Genomic DNA, 18,182 nt, shown 5'->3' with positions numbered 1-18,182 from the left:
TCCAGTTACCTTCAACAGTAATCCGATTACCTTCAACAGTAATCTGATTACATTAAGCAGTAATCCAGTTACCTTCAGCAGTAATCCGATTACCTTCAGCAGTAGCCCAATTACCTTCAGCAGAAATCTGATTACATTAAGCAGTAGCCCAATTACCTTCAGCAGAAATCTGATTACATTAAGCAGTAATCCAGTTACCTTCAGCAGTAATCTGATTACCTTAAACAGTAATCCAATTACCTTCAACAGTAATCTGATTACATTAAGCAGTAATCCAGTTACCTTCAGCAGAAATCTGATTACATTAAGCAGTAATCCAGTTACCTTCAACAGTAATCTGATTACCTTCAGCAGTAATCTGATTACCTTCCGCAGTAATCCAGTTACAGTAGTTTACATTAAACATCTCACTTAGACATAAATATGAAAATAACTGTGATATTTGTCATCATCACATCCCTGTAGCTATGGATTATGGGTAGTTTTCTGACAAGATCGCCATCCTCTGAACATTCATATAACAGTAACTGAAAACAAAAGGGGCTCATGTCATTTTGACACCCCAAGTAAAAATGTGTCAAAATGAAAAAAAGAACACAGCTGATTGGTTACAATCTGCACAAAGAAAAACACAAAGTCTGTCAGGTTTCAGGCTTTTATTTTGTACAAAAAAGACACAAGCTCCGCCCCCTCTGTTCACTTCCTCCAGACTCTCAGAAACAGGACACAAAACTGAACATAAAACAGTTTAACCTGCTGCTGATCAATAAAAGTGATCGGACAGTCTGGTCACCATGGTAACAACTGACCAGAGTGAGGGGAAAAAACCCCCAAAATTTGACTTCAAAAACCAATCAGGAGGCAGATTTCTGTCATCAGCAGCAGGAGGCGGATCTTTATGTTCACACAGTTTGTGGTTAAATTTATTTCAATATTTTTTTTTTACAGTACAGTCGCTGTTCAGGAAGTGAATACAAACTAAATCTGTAAACAAAAATAAATAAATGAACAAATGGACGCAGGACGAGATTTAACAGTTTAACATTTTTGAAAATAAACTAAAATAATGTTAAAAAAGAAGAAAATAAACATGAGGAGGAAGTGAAGAGGAAAAACTGTCCAACATTTCACAGTAAAAAAAAAAAAAAAGATGATTGAAGAAATATTCTTTTAAAAAACATTAAAGTTTTTTTCTGTTTATCATCCTGCGACCCCTCAGAGGGTCTCCACCCCCATATTGGGAACCACTCAACTAAAATACTGACAAACATGTTTCCTGTTGTTCAAACTGAAGCTCTGCAGAGAGGATTCTGGGAAAAGAACAGGGAATTATGGGAAATAAAGTAAAAATAAAAGTCCATAGGTTTGTGGTGAATTACACTATAAAAAATGTTGTTTAAACATGTGAAGTGACATGTATGATGGAGCCGTGTGACAGGCGTGTTCCTGCGTTGTGATGTCACTTGTTTTGTTTTATTCACATTGAAACTGATGATGCGGCTGATGATGTCATTATGTAGCTCGTTTTATTCATAATTTTCAACGGAAAACGGGAAACCAGCCAAAACCATCCCTCACTGCCAAAATAAAAGCCACTACAGCCGCAGCTGTCATCTGCCTGGCAGGATATGACATCACCACATCACCGGCGGTACCGCCCCCTCTCCTTGTCCCTCTCTCTGTCTCGGTCTCGGTCTCTTGCTCTCTCTCGCTCTCTCTCACGGCGTGGTCCGCCACGCTCACGCTCCCGCTGCCGCTCACGCTCACGCCGGCTGCTCACGACTGCCTGCGTCCGCCTCAGGAAGTCGTCCACACGCATGTCGTAGTCATGCTGCGTGAGGAGGACACAAATAAAACATTCATTGCCTGATTAATTATGTCTCTAAACATCGTGATATAAAGATGATTGTGTACTGTCATCACGTTTACACTGTAAGAAGAGTCAGACTGAATAAACTACATATGTGGCGTCCTGATGGGTTGATGGTTTGTTAAAGTCACAGTAGAAAGTAAAACCTGATGACTCACTGGACTAGAGGCGAAGGCGCGGTGTGGTGGCGCCGCTCTCTGTTTGTCTCTAAAGCGAGGGGGCGGAGCCTCGTGTGGCGGCAGGGGGGGGTGGTGGTGGTGGTGGTAGGCCTGATGAGGGGGGGGAGGGGGGTGGCTGTGATGGTAATAGGGGGGGTGGTGGGGGGGAGGCTGCTCCACGCCGGGGTACGCCGCCTGATGACACGTACATTACATCATCACACAGCAACAAGATCAATAGTGTGAGAACATTAATAACCCGATAAATCATTTAACATTATCAATAAAACAGTCATACCAGAGTCTGCCAGGGAGCCGGAGGGCCGACGCTGTGATGATAATCCCTCATGTAGTCGTTATAAGACTGAGAGGAAGCAGAATCACACATCAACACCTGACACATCTGTCAGCTCACAGCTTTTAAAGGACAGGAAACTAAGCTAACGTGCTAACATGCTAACATGCCTGAAACTCACCCCGTTGAGGAAAACGTCTCGTCTCACGCTGGAGAATCGCCTGAAAACAAAATAAAAGCTGAAATGAAATGACTTTAAGTAAAAAGTTTCATAATCTTATTCTCACGTCTTTCACATTATTTTCAGAAAACCTCCAACTGCATGTTTTACTGGTGATGTAATGATGCTGGAGCTCTGCTGTCTCACCTGTCCACCGGCTGGTTACGAAGGTCCTGGATGAACCCTGAAAATAAAATACATCATTCAGTTAAATGTGTTTTCCTGTCAGCAAACATCCAAAGGAAAAATGAATATGATCAACAGTTAGCAGTTAGTTTACACTCTTAAAAACCAAAAACACAAAATCTCAGCAAGAAAAGTTTAGTTTTTCAACTACATTGAAAAAACATTTCAACAAAATAAATAGTTTAAAAACAAAGATCATAAATCACTGAAAAAGCAACAAAATAATACATTCAAACTAAATATGGGAAATATCCAGATTTCAGAAAATAAATAAACTTTATTAATTTTTAAACCTCAAAACTCAAAATTAAGATTTTAACTGAAAGGCTCTTAAACATTTTAAAGAATAAGTCTGTTGCTCAACAGAAACACAGACTTCAAATATTTCAATAAACCGTAGTTTTAGTTTTCAGATTAACGACCTGCTCGCTGGTTGAAGTCAGGTGGACAGTCTGCTCGTGGTCGCTTCCTGCCGTGGAGGTCGTACTCTTCGGGACGACGCCTACGCAGACAAGTCGACACGCAAATACACACACATGAATACACACACAAACTGACACACACGCACGCACACACAAGCGTTAACATACACACACACACACACACCCCTCAAAAGTCAGGTGAAATTTAAGACGGCAGGTAAAAAAAGTTTCAGAACGTAAACAAAAAGTTTTAAATGTGTAAAAAATGCTTTTACTCTTTAAATCTGAAATTCTGTAAGTGACGGTTCATGAAGGAGTCAACCAGGTGAGACGTGTGGTCTACTAGAGGTCCTGTAGTCTACCCAGTGAATCCTACCGGTCCTGTGGTCTACCCAGTGAATCCCACTGGTCCTGTGGTCTACCCAGTGAATCCTACCGGTCCTGTGGTCTACCCAGTGAATCCTACCGGTACTGTGGTCTACCCACTGAATCCTACCGGTCCTGTAGTCTACCCAGTGAATCCCACTGGTCCTGTGGTCTAACCAGTGAATCCTACCGGTCCTGTGGTCTACCCAGTGAATCCTACCGGTCCTGTGGTCTACCCAGTGAATCCTACCGGTACTGTAGTCTACCCACTGAATCCTACCGGTACTGTGGTCTACCCAGTGAATCCTACCGGTACTGTGGTCTACCCAGTGAATCCTACCGGTCCTGTGGTCTACCCAGTGAATCCTACCGGTCCTGTGGTCTACCCAGTGAATCCTACCAGTCCTGTGGTCTATCCAGTGAATCCTACCGGTCCTGTAGTCTACCAAGTAAATCTTACCAGTCCTGTAGTCTACCCAGTGAGACCTACCGGTCCTGTGGTCTACCCAGTGAATCTTACCGGTCCTACGATCTACCCAGTGAATCCTACCGGTCCTGTGGTCTACCCAGTGAATCCTACCGGTCCTGTGGTCTACCCAGTGAATCCTACCGGTACTGTAGTCTGTCCAGTGAATCCTACCGGTCCTGTGGTCTACCCAGTGAATCCTACCGGTACTGTAGTCTACCCAGTGAATCCTACCAGTCCTGTGGTCTATCCAGTGAATCCTACCGGTCCTGTAGTCTACCAAGTAAATCTTACCGGTCCTGTAGTCTACCCAGTGAATCCTACCAGTCCTACGATCTACCCAGTGAATCCTACCGGTCCTGTGGTCTACCCAGTGAATCCTACCGGTCCTGTGGTCTACCCAGTGAATCCTACCGGTCCTACGGTCTACCCAGTGAATCCTACCGGTCCTGTAGTCTACCCAGTGTATCCTGATGGGTTCTACAGTCTACCCAGTGTATCCTACCCGTCCTGTATTTTCCCCAGTGTATCCTACTGGTTCTACAGTCTATCCAGTGTATCCTACTGGCTCTACAGTCTATCCAGTGTATCCTACTGGTTCTACAGTCTATCCAGTGTATCCTACTGGTTCTACAGTCTATCCAGTGTATCCTACCGGTTCTACAGTCTACCCAGTGAATCCTACCGGTCCTGTAGTTTACTCAGTGCATCCTACTGGTTCTACAGTCTACCCAGTGTATCCTACTGGCTCTACAGTCTACCCAGTGTATCCTACTGGCTCTACAGTCTACCCAGCGTATCCTACCGGTCCTGTAGTTTACTCAGTGTATCCTACTGATTCTACTGTCTACCCAGTGTATCCTACTGGCTCTACAGTCTACCCAGTGTATCCTACTGGTTCTACAGTCTACCCAGTGTATCCTACTGGTTCTACAGTCTACCCAGTGTATCTTACTGGTTCTGCAGTTTACCCAGTGTATCCTACCGGTTCTACAGTCTACCCAGTGTATCCTACCGGTTCCACAGTCTACCCAGTGTATCTTACTGGTTCTGCAGTTTACCCAGTGTATCCTACCGGTTCCACAGTCTACCCAGTGTATCTTACTGGTTCTGCAGTTTACCCAGTGTATCCTACTGGTCCTGCAGTCTACCCAGTGTTTGTGTTTCTGGTTGATCTTTTCACTAAGTGTTCTAACATTAGTTTACAGTTTCAAGGTTCAAAGGCCAAAATCAAAAACACCATTTTGTCCAAATTTGCTTCACACACACAACAACAATAAAAACAAAGAAAGAAGAAGCCTCCGAAAGGGACAACATACCGCTTCTGTTGTATATGTGGGAGGGGCTGTTTGTTTGTCAACAACACTTTTGATTATAAAAACAGTTTTTCTCCACACCAAAGTCCATGTTAAAGGCTTTTTAAATAAACCCTCTTATTTTGAAAGGGTGGAGGGGGTGATGATGATGATGATGATGGTGCAGTCCTGTCAAGTAATACACAAAGCCCCGCCCCCTCTTAGACCAGCCCCGCTCCGTCCATTGGATTCTCTTTCTGTCCCCCCCTCCTCTCCTCCACACTCATACTTCTATTTTCAGTTCATAAAAGAGCGAAACACACACACACAAACAGATAAACAGTTTGTTGTCAACAACGAGCTCAGTCCTGATTCAGTGTGTGTGTGTGTCTGTACTGGGTACTGGATGGAGGAGGGGGAGTTACATAACTGTTCTTTCATGGAGGTGGGGGGAGTCATCATATTATCAGTCCAAGAGGATTTTGTGTTTTAAATAGAGTCCATCTTTTCCTTTATGCATTTCTGTAATTTTACCTTAATTGAAAAAGTGAAGAAGCCCAGCCCCCTCAGACACATCACACCCTCTCATTGGATACAGTCCAGAGGCCACGCCCCCTGCTCGACCAACCTGCACCACCTTCTCAAAAACCAGAAACAGTCCGCTGGAAGCTCAGACAGTCCCTCACTTTCTCTCTCTCTCTGGTTTAGTTCTACCTCACTCGCCCCTCCCTCACCCCCCCTCCTCCATCAGTCCAGCCAGTGACGCTCGTCCTTTCTGCTTTTATTCTGAAAGGGTCAGCCACAGTCCTGCTAAAAGCCAAACATTTTGATTTTTTTAACTTCCGATGTACGAAACTCCTGCAAAGAAAAAAAGAGCTTCAAAGGAGAAATTTAGCAACAACAAAATTTAGAAATTTAAAAAAAAAATATCTCTGCGAGCAGCTAGAAGTTCAAAACAAAAATATATTAAAATAATAAATCAAAATAAAATGAGAAAAATCTACCTAATAAAACATGTTTAATGTGCACCTTGTTTAACGTAAACTTAATTTAAAAAATTAGAATTTTATTTATAATGAATCTTAGACTTCGTGACGTGAAATGAGCACCGCCTCGTCAAGGGTTTTAATTTCCTGCCTCACTCAAGACTTCAACCGAAGACGTCAGACGCAGAGCAAGGCGTCACTCTGGTGGAAAACTCCAGACTGGAAAAACAACAACAACCACCAGAGAACCAGCAATGCTAGCCACCGGCTAAAGGCAGCGGCCGTCTCCGTCGTCCAACAGCAGGTGGCGCCGTGGTTGCAGCAGGAGAAGAAGAACAGGAAGCGGGAGGAGGAGCTTGGTGATTGGCTAACCTTCCCGGTTCACGCTGTGGCGGTCGGCCTCGAGGCCGCGGCTCCGACGGCGTCCGGCGCTTGTGACGAACACGGCGAGCCACCTGGTGAACATCCACACTCTCGTCCAATGGGAACAGGGCACAGAGCTGAGCGCCGACGTCCGGCTGGATCTCCTAAAAGAGATTTACCGAGTTTCAAAAAAAAAATTAACATTTCATGTCACGCAGAAACAAAGATGAAAACAGAAGCAGAAGAAATAAAACCGACCTGTCCGTCTCGTCCGATCTTAACGGGCTTGTGTTCGTTCCAGGGGTTGGACAGGTGAGCCGTCTTCGTGAAAGGAAGCTCCCGCCTGTAAACAATAAAAATTAAATATTTGTGAAGACGCAAGCAGGAATGAAAAAAGTCACAAACAATAAAAAAATAAGAGAACATCTTAAATTACTAATCAAAACATTTCCCACATTATGAGAAAACTAAATCTGTTTGGGTCTGAGGCGAGCGGCCCGACGAGGAGCCATTCAACATTCCTGATAGATCGGCCAATAAGAACACAGCAACCTCCCCCCAGAACATGGAAACCAGGACCCCTCCTGGAGCCAGGCCTGGTGGGGACCCCACAGTACCCCAATGAAACACAACTGTGGGGGTCACCGCCACGTGGAGTCTCTACTGGGAGGAGTGTTTCCAGCAAGGTGTGTAGATGTGTACACATTTTGTCGTTTACCTGCAGAGCCAGTCGATCTTAAAGACTCCACCCAGCATCTTTGCGTTCATGCCAGCAGGAAGAACCCAGTGGATCGGAGAGCCGCCGTGATGAGACTCTGATGCCAAACGAGCAAAACCTAAAGATAACAAGACAAAGAAAGTCAGTGAATCCAAAACCTCAAAATATGTCAAGAACCACTGAAGAACAAGACGGACTACAGCAGAAAAATATATCATTTCATGATGTTGTCAATGAAGTAAAGGATCATTTCTCTTTTTTAACCTTGGAATTTGCCGCTCTCCCTCACAGAGAAGACGAGTACGACACTCCGAGCTGAACGGAAAGCTGCATTAAGCTTCTTCTCATTCACCGGCAGCGTCGACCATACACCCTGGATATTATAAAAATATCATGACATTTTTATTTAAAATGAACAGTCTGACAAGGTTCCTTTTTTGAAGAAACATTTAAACAATTGAGACTACAAACAACATGTTAGCATTAGCGTACCTTAGCTTTAGCAAGGGAGACATTCTCGTGGTTGTTGCTCTTGATGAGGAAGAAGCGGGCATCTCGTAGGATGTAACGCAGCTTACTGGTTGGATCTGAAACAACACAGGGAGAAGCTGTAATCTGATTACTTTATTGGATACTAATCTGATTACTTATCAAGTGTATTCTGATTGCTTTACAGTAAAATTAATGTTTCTCTGAGTTCCATCATAACATTTAGACGACTTTCAACTTCTGAATATCAACAATAACAATAAGAAAAACTTACTCTCCATGCCTTTGCGAACAGCTCGGACTGACGAGGACAGCTTCTCCCGTTTCTTCTCTGAACCTTTCAAAATAAAAGAACAGAATTATATTAAAGCTGCAAGCAGTGATCATCAGGCCCTCGCACCTTTGTGCATGTTGGGGCCCGCCGCAGTTGAAAGGCTTTTATTGCAGAGCAACACGACACAGCAATACATTTACCACAGGGCAACTGACATGGATATACATTTCCATGAATACTGGACATTGCATGTAGGAGATAACTATCACTTCCTGTGTTCACTGTGTGGCGCTAGAGAACACCCACTAATTATACATCATGTTGCTTTATATCATGTGTCGATCACACCATGTAAATTTCATGTAAATCTGATGACGTCTGTCACATAAGGCCTACTTCCTGTTGTCAGTAGGTGGCGCTACGACTATGACTCAATATTAACATGTAGATGTGTTCAGGCTGCGACTCTTATCAAACACCAGTTTTGCCATATGTGCGAATTTCGTTTCATTCCAAGCTCCTAAAAAATGCTAGGGATCGACCGATTATCAGCCAGGTCGATTACCAATGCGATTATCCAATCGCAGATATGCTCTACTTTGGCTCTGATGCAGCAGCCGCTCTCTGTCTGTAGTCACCACTCTGTGGTCTCAAGCAATGTCCCGCCCACAGCACTATCTGATTGGCTACCCATCAGGAGTAATAGCCTATCAACACTGAAGGCTGTGCATGCTGCAGACTGGAGCAGCTCTGGGGAGCGAGCAGAGCTGTTTGGAGGTAAGACAGCAATAAGCCATAAAGTTCGTTAATCACACACGGAGACGTCAGACTGTACATATTCAGCTATAGTAATCATTAGTAATCAAGTAGCCTAGTTTTGAGTGACAGGTTTCCTGCTATCACATGTTAATATAACATTTAAACAGTAGCGGAATAAGCACTCAGATCCTTTACATCAGTAAAAGTATTGATACTTCATTACAAGTAAAAATATGGCATTTAAAATCCCACTTAAGTAAAAGTACAGAGGTATTACCAGTATTCAGTGCCAGGACCTGCTATCATTAATATTATTATTATTATTATTATTATCATTATTATCATTATCATTATTATCATTATTATTATTATTATTATCATTATTATCATTATTATTATCATTATTATTATCATTATTATTATCATTATCATTATTATTATTATCATTATTATCATTATTATTATTATTGTTGTTATTATTGTTATTATTATTATTATTATTATTATTATTATTATTATTATTATTATCATCATTATCATTATTATTATTATTATTATTATCATTCTGCTTCTCTGTTTCTCCCCCCTCCTTTCTCTTTCAACCCAACCGGTCAAGCCAGATGGCGTCCACCTAGAGTCCTTGGTGCTGCTCATGGAGGAATGTTGGGTCTCTGTAGATTACAGAGTTCCGGTTCAGGTTCTAGACCTGCTCTATGTGGAAAGCGTCCTGAGATAAGGGTTAGGGTTCGGGTTCAGGTTCTAGACCTGCTCTATGTTGAAAGCGTCCTGAGATAAGGGTTCGGGTTCGGGTTCAGGTTCTAGACCTGCTCTATGTTGAAAGCGTCCTGAGATAAGGGTTCAGGTTCTAGACCTGCTCTATGTGGAAAGCGTCCTGAGATAAGGGTTCGGGTTCGGGTTCAGGTTCTAGACCTGCTCTATGTTGAAAGCGTCCTGAGATAAGGGTTCGGGTTCGGGTTCAGGTTCTAGACCTGCTCTATGTGAAAGAGTCCTGAGATAAGGGTTCAGGTTCGGGTTCAGGTTCAGGTTCTAGACCTGCTCTATGTGAAAGAGTCCTGAGATAAGGGTTCGGGTTCGGGTTCAGGTTCTAGACCTGCTCTATGTGGAAAGCGTCCTGAGATAAGGGTTAGGGCTCGAGAGAGATCGCAGTTATGCATTTGTTACACTACAGCAGACTTGTAGTTGTTGTTGTCATGGTTACCTGAGGCCTCAGAGGCGGAGCCTGAGCGAGCTGACTCGCCGTCGTCAGAGAAACTGACGGAGGAGGCAGAGCGTGAGTCGCCGGCCTCGCTGCGAGTATCATAGTCGTTCCCTTCACCGCCACGACGTTCGTACTCTTCCTCTTCCTCCTCTTCCTCCTCATCTTCCTTCTCTCCCTCCTCCTCCTCCTCTTCCTCCTCCTCCTCCTCCATGCCCTCCTCTTCTTCCTCCTCCTCCTCTTCCTCCTGATCTTCTTCTTCCTCTACATGAGAGGGAGCAGGGGAGGAGCTTCCTGACCCCTGCTCTGAGCCATACTCTGCTGCCGCCTCCTCCTCTGATTGGTTGTCATCCTCGTGGGGGGAGGGGCTTGCCCGCCGCTCGTCACGCCGCAGCTTCTGTAGACAAACAAAGGAAGACGACTGACTGTCAAACGTAACCCTGATCAGCTGGTATGAAGTGGTGTCCTGTAAGAGGTCAGAGTGGTACTTCTATGACCATACGTGTACTGTAAGTAGTAAGAAGTAATATCACTACCTGGCTCAGACCCTCCAGGCCTCTCTGGGACTCTCGCCTCCGTGCGTCCTCTCCTCCACGACTCCTGGTCGCCTCTCGGGCCACTCGCCGGCCCTTTCGCTCCTCGTAGTATTCATGTCGGTAGCCGGTGGCAGCGTGGCGGCCACGGGGGCTGGATGCCACCTTCTTTGAAGAGGAGGAGGAGGGCAGAGGTGCACCAGGACCTCTCTTATTGGTGGACGATGACCTGGAGGGGGTGTGGCTGGAGGAAGGGCGGAGCCTCTTCAGATCCTGGCTGTCAGAACGCTCGCTCTTCCTCTTTGTTCCTGACAGAAACACAAAGGTTCAGATCTGACACGAATACAGCCGCAAGTATTTAAACATATTTAAAACAGTATCAGCAGTATTATCAGTAGTATTCTAACAGGTAGAATCAGTAGTAGTATTTTAAGCAGTATCAGTAGTATTATCAGTAGTATTCTAACAGGTAGAATCAGTAGTAGTATTTTAAGCAGTATCAGTAGTATTATCAGTACTATTCTAACAGGTAGAATCAATAGTAGTATTTTAAGCAGTATCAGTAGTATTATCAGTAGTATTCTAACAGGTAGAATCAGTAGTAGTATTTTAAGCAGTATCAGCAGTATTATCAGTACTATTCTAACAGGTAGAATCAGTAGTAGTATTTTAAGCAGTATCAGTAGTATTATTAGTACTATTCTAACAGGCAGAATCAGTAGTAGTATTTTAAGCAGTATCAGTAGTATTATCAGTAGTATTCTAACAGGTAGAATCAGTAGTAGTATTTTAAGCAGTATCAGTAGTATTATCAGTAGTATTCTAACAGGTAGAATCAGTAGTAGTATTTTAAGCAGTATCAGTAGTATTATCAGTAGTATTCTAACAGGTAGAATCAGTAGTAGTATTTTAAGCAGTATCAGTAGTATTATCAGTAGTATTCTAACAGGTAGAATCAGTAGTAGTATTTTAAGCAGTATCAGTAGTATTATCAGTAGTATTCTAACAGGTAGAATCAGTAGTAGTATTTTAAGCAGTATCAGTAGTATTATCAGTAGTATTCTAACAGGTAGAATCAGTAGTAGTATTTTAAGCAGTATCAGTAGTATTATCAGTAGTATTCTAACAGGTAGAATCAGTAGTAGTATTTTAAGCAGTATCAGTAGTATTATCAGTAGTATTCTAACAGGTAGAATCAGTAGTAGTATTTTAAGCAGTATCAGTAGTATTATCAGTAGTATTCTAACAGGTAGAATCAGTAGTAGTATTTTAAGCAGTATCAGTAGTATTATCAGTAGTACAGATACCTTTCTTGTCGCTGACGTGTCGCTCCGTCTCAGGATTGTAAAGCTCGTCGTCCTGATCCGGAGCTTCAGTCAGAATATCTTCCAGAACGTTCAGCTCTCCGTCTGAAACAACACAATCAGTTTTATTTAAAACTCGTATGCGAGACTAATCAATTAAGTCAGATTCAGATTAAACTTGACTTGTTTTGACTTCAGCACCAGTAACCAGTAACCAGTAACCAGTAACCAGTAAGTAAAAAGTGTGGCAGCCCAGAATCTTGGTGTTGAGTTTGATCCAGCAGCTGCTTTGATAAACACATTCAAGAAATCAACAAGTCTTCCTTTTTTTCCATTTATGTAATGTGACCAAGGGGCCTCTGCCCCCCCCCCGATTCTTTTTGTTGCAAATCACTGTATCCCCTCAAATGCCCCTAAATTACAGCACTCGTGGTGAAAAGTCGCAGGAGGTTTTCTGTGCTTCTCGTTGGTGTTCATGTCAACAGCAACAGTGAAAAGCGGCGGTGAGCTCGGAGCCTTTATGTCCGTCCTGCAGGTCCCGAGTACTGCTGCTGCTGCTGCTGCTGCTGCTGCTGCTGCTGCTGCTGCTGCCGCCGCTGCTGCTGCTGCCGCTGCTGCTGCTGCTGCCGCTGCTGCTGCCGCTGCTGCTGCCGCCACCGCTGCTGCTGCTGCTGCCGCTGCTGCTGCCGCTGCTGCTGCCGCTGCTGCTGCTGCTGCCACCGCTGCTGCCGCCGCCGCTGCTGCTGCCGCTGCTGCTGCTGCCGCTGCTGCTGCTGCTGCCGCCGCCGCTGCTGCTGCCGCTGCTGCTGCTGCTGCCGCCGCTGCTGCTGCCGCCGCCGCCGCTGCTGCTGCAGCCGCCGCTGCCGCCGCTGCTGCTGCAGCCCTGAACGGTTTGAGCTGAACTGCATATTTCTGCTTCTCAAAAGTGGTATTTTAATGAAAACTACAGAGAGCACAATAGCCTCAAATTGCACCGCTTTAATTAGCAGAGATGTGCACACACAGCTCTCCAACATCACAAACCAACTTCCACGTATTTTACTTCTGTACTTTTCTTGTATTTCTCATCTATAACATAATCTAGTGAAATGTCCAACGAAATAGGCTACAGCTATTGATGTGGCTCAGTTATGTCTGAAACATGTTAAATTAATGTCTGAATCTTACAGTAATGTCATCCAGGTGTCACTGAATGCACTGGCGACAGAATAGGGAGAGACTTTTTGTCCCCATCTCTTCCAGGTGTTACGGTAATAAAGTGGTAACGTCTAAGGCAGGTATTAAAGTTATAGCCATAATATCTAATAATGTAATTCAAATTAAATCAAAGTCATCTGACATCCAATAGAAAGGGTTAGGGCAGTGTTGTGACAGGAAGGAACTGAGAAGCACTTTGGCCAAATCTACCAAGGAGAAACTAGACCCTTTTATTTTTTTGACTGGATATGTCGCACACAGTGTTGAATATCTTTTCACAAATAATTTAAACTGCCAGGTTTTCAGACTACTGGTTAGAGCGTTATGAGACAAAGACATTTTATTGTACTACTGAAATAAGTAGCAGGTGCTTTTGGTGTGCACCTGTACTATACTATACTATACACACTGTACTATATATATGTATGATCTTTCATTAATGAGTAACATGTTCATCTGTGTTTAATTAATAACTGCGTGCTTTTGTTGCCAGTTCAGTGATTGCAGCAGTGTGATCAGCTGTATGCGTGTAGTGAACACGTGTTTCTCTCGGAGGAGAAATATCTGGAGTCTGTTTGTGGTTGAAACAGCACTAAAAATAAAGAAAAAGAAGCTGCTATCATTCTGGTTCACCATCCTGCAGGAGTCCTGCCAGGTCTCCATGGTGACGCAGGTCACATGACTCAGGTCCTATTCTGTTCTGGTGGCACCTGGAAGCTGCTCTTCATCCTCCTCATCACATTCTTCATATATATTATAAGTCCATCATAATGTTGTTATCCTGTTCTGTGCTGTATTCTGTAATTTGTCTTTCTTGTTCTGTTCACACATCTATTGAACATCTGTCCATCCTGCAGATGTTCCTCCTCTGTTGCTCTTCCTGAGCTTTCTAACTTTTCCCCCATTAAATGGTTTTTAGGGAGTTTTTCCTTATTGAAGTCGAGTGTCTGAAGACAGGATGTTGTATTGCTGTACAGACTGTAGAGGCTAATCTCTAATTCGTTATATATATTCTATTTAGTCTTTAAAGAATCTGGGGTTAGGGTTAGATACTGTCCCCAGAGAATGTGTGGAGGTTTGTATTGATAAGTGACTTTTGATTGATAGATAAATGGTTTCAGCTGTAGGATCTGAACCAAATATCTGTTGAGTCAAATCTCAAAGTAAATCCTCATATACAGACTGAAGAAACATACCGTTTTGTTAATGATACAGTAGCATACATTTCATGAAATTTAAGTAAAATCATATCATGATATTAACAGAACAACAAAAGAGGAACTGAAGTGTTTAAATAGGTTTGGTTACAGAATATCAGATATCTACAACAAATATGATGAATACCCTCTTTTCATGATTATGACGTATTCATTAATCAACCACATTCCGATTGGATCACGAGAGAACATCGATTAAAACAAACAGTATCTGGATATATCTGATTAAATATATAATGTGAGAACGAGGCCGCAGAAACAGCAGATTTATCTTGACCCGCAGATGCTAACAGTTAGCCGCAGATGCTAACAGACGCCATGATTAACAACATACAGCACAGTAACATGTGAACTGGTCGCCAGTCACTGACAGACAGTGATAACACATCGATAAACCGCTGATTATTGATCCGCAGCTGAACAAAGACAGCGAACATGCTAAAAAAAAAGCAGCCCGCGTGGGCCTCACCTTTGTCCTCGCGCCGGTCGGCCGCCATCACAGCCGCTGCGGAGTCCTGCCTTTCGCGAAAGTGACGTCGTGGGTTAAACGGATTTCTAGTTAATTTAAAGACGAAATAATGAGAAATCCGGGCTGAAAGCAGCTGAAAAGGGCGAAATGGCGGACTGAGTCTGTTGTTGTAGCTCCGTCTTCTTCTTCTTCTGGTTGAGAAGCAGCTTACATGTGAACTATCGCCACCTGTCGGCGCCATGGATGTATTACCTGTCGATCCCACCGGTACATCGAAAGCCAAAAGGATCACATTTCGTCTCAATCTGAGTTTTGCAAACGCCGTTTTAATCGCAGCCAGATGTTTATAAACGGCCTGGTGGAATAATTAGGGCCCTATTGTATTTCGTGTGTTTGTTTCTTTCTTATTATTATTCTTTCTTTATTAATACGCCACTTCAACCCTAAATTTGACCCCCTAAACATGCTCAAAAACTCACCAAATTTGGCACGCACATCAAGTCTGGTGAAATATTTGATAAAATGTCAAAATTAACCCCCAAAGTGCCAAAATGTGCTCGAGAGCGCCACCTATGTATCTAAAATGGCTGCCACGGCCCGTAGGAATGTCGTAGAGAGATCGAACCAAAAGTCAATTATTCATCTCATCAAGACAAATCAAATCATATGCTGACACCCCTGACCTAAATCCAACAGGAAGTCCGCAGTTCACCCATGAATGTATGACTTTGTGCCAATTTTGGACCTTCAATAAACGCTATCTCCTCCTAGGGCGTTAATGGTATCGGCTTCAAACTTTAATACATGACTTATCACACTGTGCTGAACAAAAGTTATTAAAAACTTTGTAATAACTCGAACGGTTTAGATTTAGTAAGCCCTGAAAGTTGGAGTGCGACATTACACCTTACAATGTAAACCATGGGGAAGCAATCTCTGGGCATGGACTTTGTGCCAAACTGGGGCGTCTGACGTCTAAACTATAAGTCTGACCACTTTCAAACCTGTATCAATGGAATCGCGACGAAAATTCTTACAAGAAAATGTGATTTTAATGTAAGATTTGGCCAAAGTCATGGGATTTATGAGGATATTTCACAAGAAGAGTTCTCTGAAATCCTTCTCTCCAGCTGAGAGGGAGAGAGAGAGAATGGGAGGGGGGCGATGGGTGAAGTCAGACCTGTCAGCCCAGGTCTGAAAACATCTACATGCCTGTGACAGAAGCCCTTGGACTGCTCCACACTCCAGTTACTTAGTGTTTCTACACATCTGACAGCAGTGTTCAATCCTTACTTTTTTTTCAAGGAGTACATGTGCTCCTAAATGAAAAAAATTAGGAGCCCACATATAACTTTAGGAGCACACTGAAAAATGTTCAAGTAACAGTTTCTTAAAGAAAACAATTCATTACATACATATTTACAATTTATCACATACATATTTAAACTCTTTGTGCGTGCGTGTGTGTGTGTGTGTGCATGCGTGTGTGCGTGTGTGTGTGTGTGCGTGTGTGTGTGTGTGTGTGCGTGCGTGTGTGTGTGTATGTAATTCAAAATTTATGTTGTTTTTAGGGGTGCTCGAATATGGCAAAAATCATAATCACAATTATTTTTGTTCAATATTGAGATCATGATTATTTAACATGGTCACTTTTTGACTGTCATTTTTGCCATTTGCTGATGGTGATATATGCACATATTTTTTCCCACTTGGCTGAGGAGACTATTACACATGCAATCATATATTGTACTAATGATCAAGAAAGACTGTAGGCTTTATGAGGGAAGAACTCAGGAAGACTGGAGTTCTGGAGCTCAGCATTAAAACTTTAATGGACCTGCCATGAGAGTGGAACAGCAGTTTTTTTTTAGTTTATTAGACAGACAAACTGTAAAAAACTTACTGTGAAATTCACAGTAATTAACTGGCAGCCATTGACAAGTAACTTACTGTAAAAAAATTGGTAATTTACTGTAATTTTGTTTACAGGCCTCCTCTGCCTCTTTGAAATGCGTCATAATGACCAGCATTGCTGCAAGACCATCAGTGCCCTCTCGGTCCTCCTTCAAGGCCTCTTTCAGAACAGCTCTAACTTCCTTACTCCACTTCATCAGCTGACCTCTGAAGAACTCCAGGAGTCTCTTCCCCTTTTTGTCCAAGTCTTCACTCTGTCTGGAGTAAAATTCAACACCAGTGAGGGTGGTGAAGTGGGAGAGTAAGAACTTCCAAGACAGGAGAAATGGCCACTGCTCACTTATGTCCAGAATGCTGGGGGGTGGGTCTGCATTTATGTCCTTGTATATGTGTCATTAGCTCCTTTACTCTCCCTCTCTCAGTTGCCCTTAGCCGCTCTTGACTGAATATATCCACCATCTCATTCCTCTTCAAGTGATGATGATGATTCCCCCCTCTGGATACTCCAGTGGCTGCCAACTAATACATCCATAACTGTCAATTCTGGCACATTTGGTAGCTGATGGCTGGTGATCATCACTTGTCTGAGAGCATCTGGGCTTCCTCAGACGGTAGAGTGTGTTGCCTCTGTTGACGTAGTCAATTCTAGTCTTGAGCTGATTAAGTAAACTGAAGTATCCACATCCAATTATTTCACCTTCTTCAGTTTTATCTAAAAAGCTGCATGGATACTTCTGGGTTACAGCTTTTGCTACCACTGTGCAGTCTTTACGTGTCGGGCTCAAGGAGTGTTCTCTCATGGAGTCGACAGTGAGTTTCACCATGTGTCGGCGATCTTCTGCCTCTGGCCTCTTACCAGCATCAATGGCTCTTTTGAGAGTGGGCCTCATTTTGTCCCATGGCACCTGGAATCTGTCCAACCAAAAGCTGTTCTCATATGGAGTGGTTATTTGACTGGAGCAAGACGCAGTTCTGATGGAAGAAATACTTTCTGCCTCTGGTGAGGAGCTGGTTGACTGAGGACTTGTCGGAACTGCATACAAATCAATATAAGCACACAACAAAAAGTATAGTTAATACCTTAATACAACAGGAGTTCTACACTAAGGATTGCTGTCAAACTATATTTAGTTGTGTATTAATACAATGACAATAACGTATCTATTTATCTATCTATCTTAATAGTGAGAAAATATTTTGCCTACATTTTGCAATCTTAATGGAATCATTATCATCAAGATATAATCAACATATTGAACATTTACATATAAAAGAGATAGCTAAAAATGCAGCTATACTGAAATTCTTACCACTTCTGAAGGAATGAAGAATTTTTCTGCACTGAATGTGTGTGAGCAGATGTCTAACGTCTTCCTCATCAACTTGGACACCAACTCATCAACCACTATTTCCAGTTTCTCTGTATCCAGCTGTGGTAGCGCAGTCTGTATGACACTCTCAATGG

At 43.0% G+C, this 18,182-nt stretch overlaps 1 protein-coding gene across 3 annotated transcripts; it reads right to left on the bottom strand.

Moving 5' to 3' along the window:
- Nucleotides 1-641: 641 nt before the first annotated feature.
- On the bottom strand, nucleotides 642-15,015 carry ythdc1 (YTH N6-methyladenosine RNA binding protein C1). Of its 3 annotated transcripts, none has more exons than XM_067575045.1 (16): nucleotides 14,804-15,015; nucleotides 11,924-12,025; nucleotides 10,620-10,924; nucleotides 10,087-10,480; nucleotides 8,109-8,171; nucleotides 7,838-7,953; nucleotides 7,610-7,718; nucleotides 7,346-7,463; nucleotides 6,886-6,970; nucleotides 6,637-6,791; nucleotides 3,152-3,231; nucleotides 2,691-2,727; nucleotides 2,505-2,544; nucleotides 2,327-2,392; nucleotides 2,029-2,223; nucleotides 642-1,831 (listed from the first exon to the last, which is right to left on the bottom strand). In XM_067575045.1, exons 1-16 carry the CDS (start codon nucleotides 14,829-14,831, stop codon nucleotides 1,643-1,645), a joined length of 2,082 nt encoding a protein of 693 aa, XP_067431146.1. In that variant the 5' UTR covers nucleotides 14,832-15,015; the 3' UTR covers nucleotides 642-1,642. The 3 variants fall into 3 exon arrangements, with proteins under 3 accessions (XP_067431146.1, XP_067431147.1, XP_067431148.1); XM_067575046.1 differs by having other exon boundaries at nucleotides 7,838-7,932; nucleotides 14,804-15,014; XM_067575047.1 differs by lacking the exon at nucleotides 2,029-2,223.
- Between the last annotated feature and the right edge of the window lie 3,167 nt (nucleotides 15,016-18,182).

Source organism: Thunnus thynnus, chromosome 19, assembly GCF_963924715.1.
Source record: "Thunnus thynnus chromosome 19, fThuThy2.1, whole genome shotgun sequence".
NCBI classification, from domain to species: Eukaryota; Metazoa; Chordata; class Actinopteri; order Scombriformes; family Scombridae; genus Thunnus; species Thunnus thynnus.
Note: the sequence above shows the minus strand (reverse complement) of the source record. Positions and strands in the feature narration are given on the sequence as shown.

Coding starts and splice junctions, on each gene's coding strand:
- ythdc1 (XM_067575045.1), bottom strand. CDS start 14,831: ATGGCGGCCGACCGGCGCGAGGACAAAG. Junction 12,026..14,803: donor CGACCGGCGCGAGGACAAAG/GTGAGGCCCACG, acceptor GTGTTGTTTCAG/ACGGAGAGCTGAACGTTCTG. Junction 7,954..8,108: donor TGTTCGCAAAGGCATGGAGA/GTAAGTTTTTCT, acceptor ATCAGATTACAG/CTTCTCCCTGTGTTGTTTCA.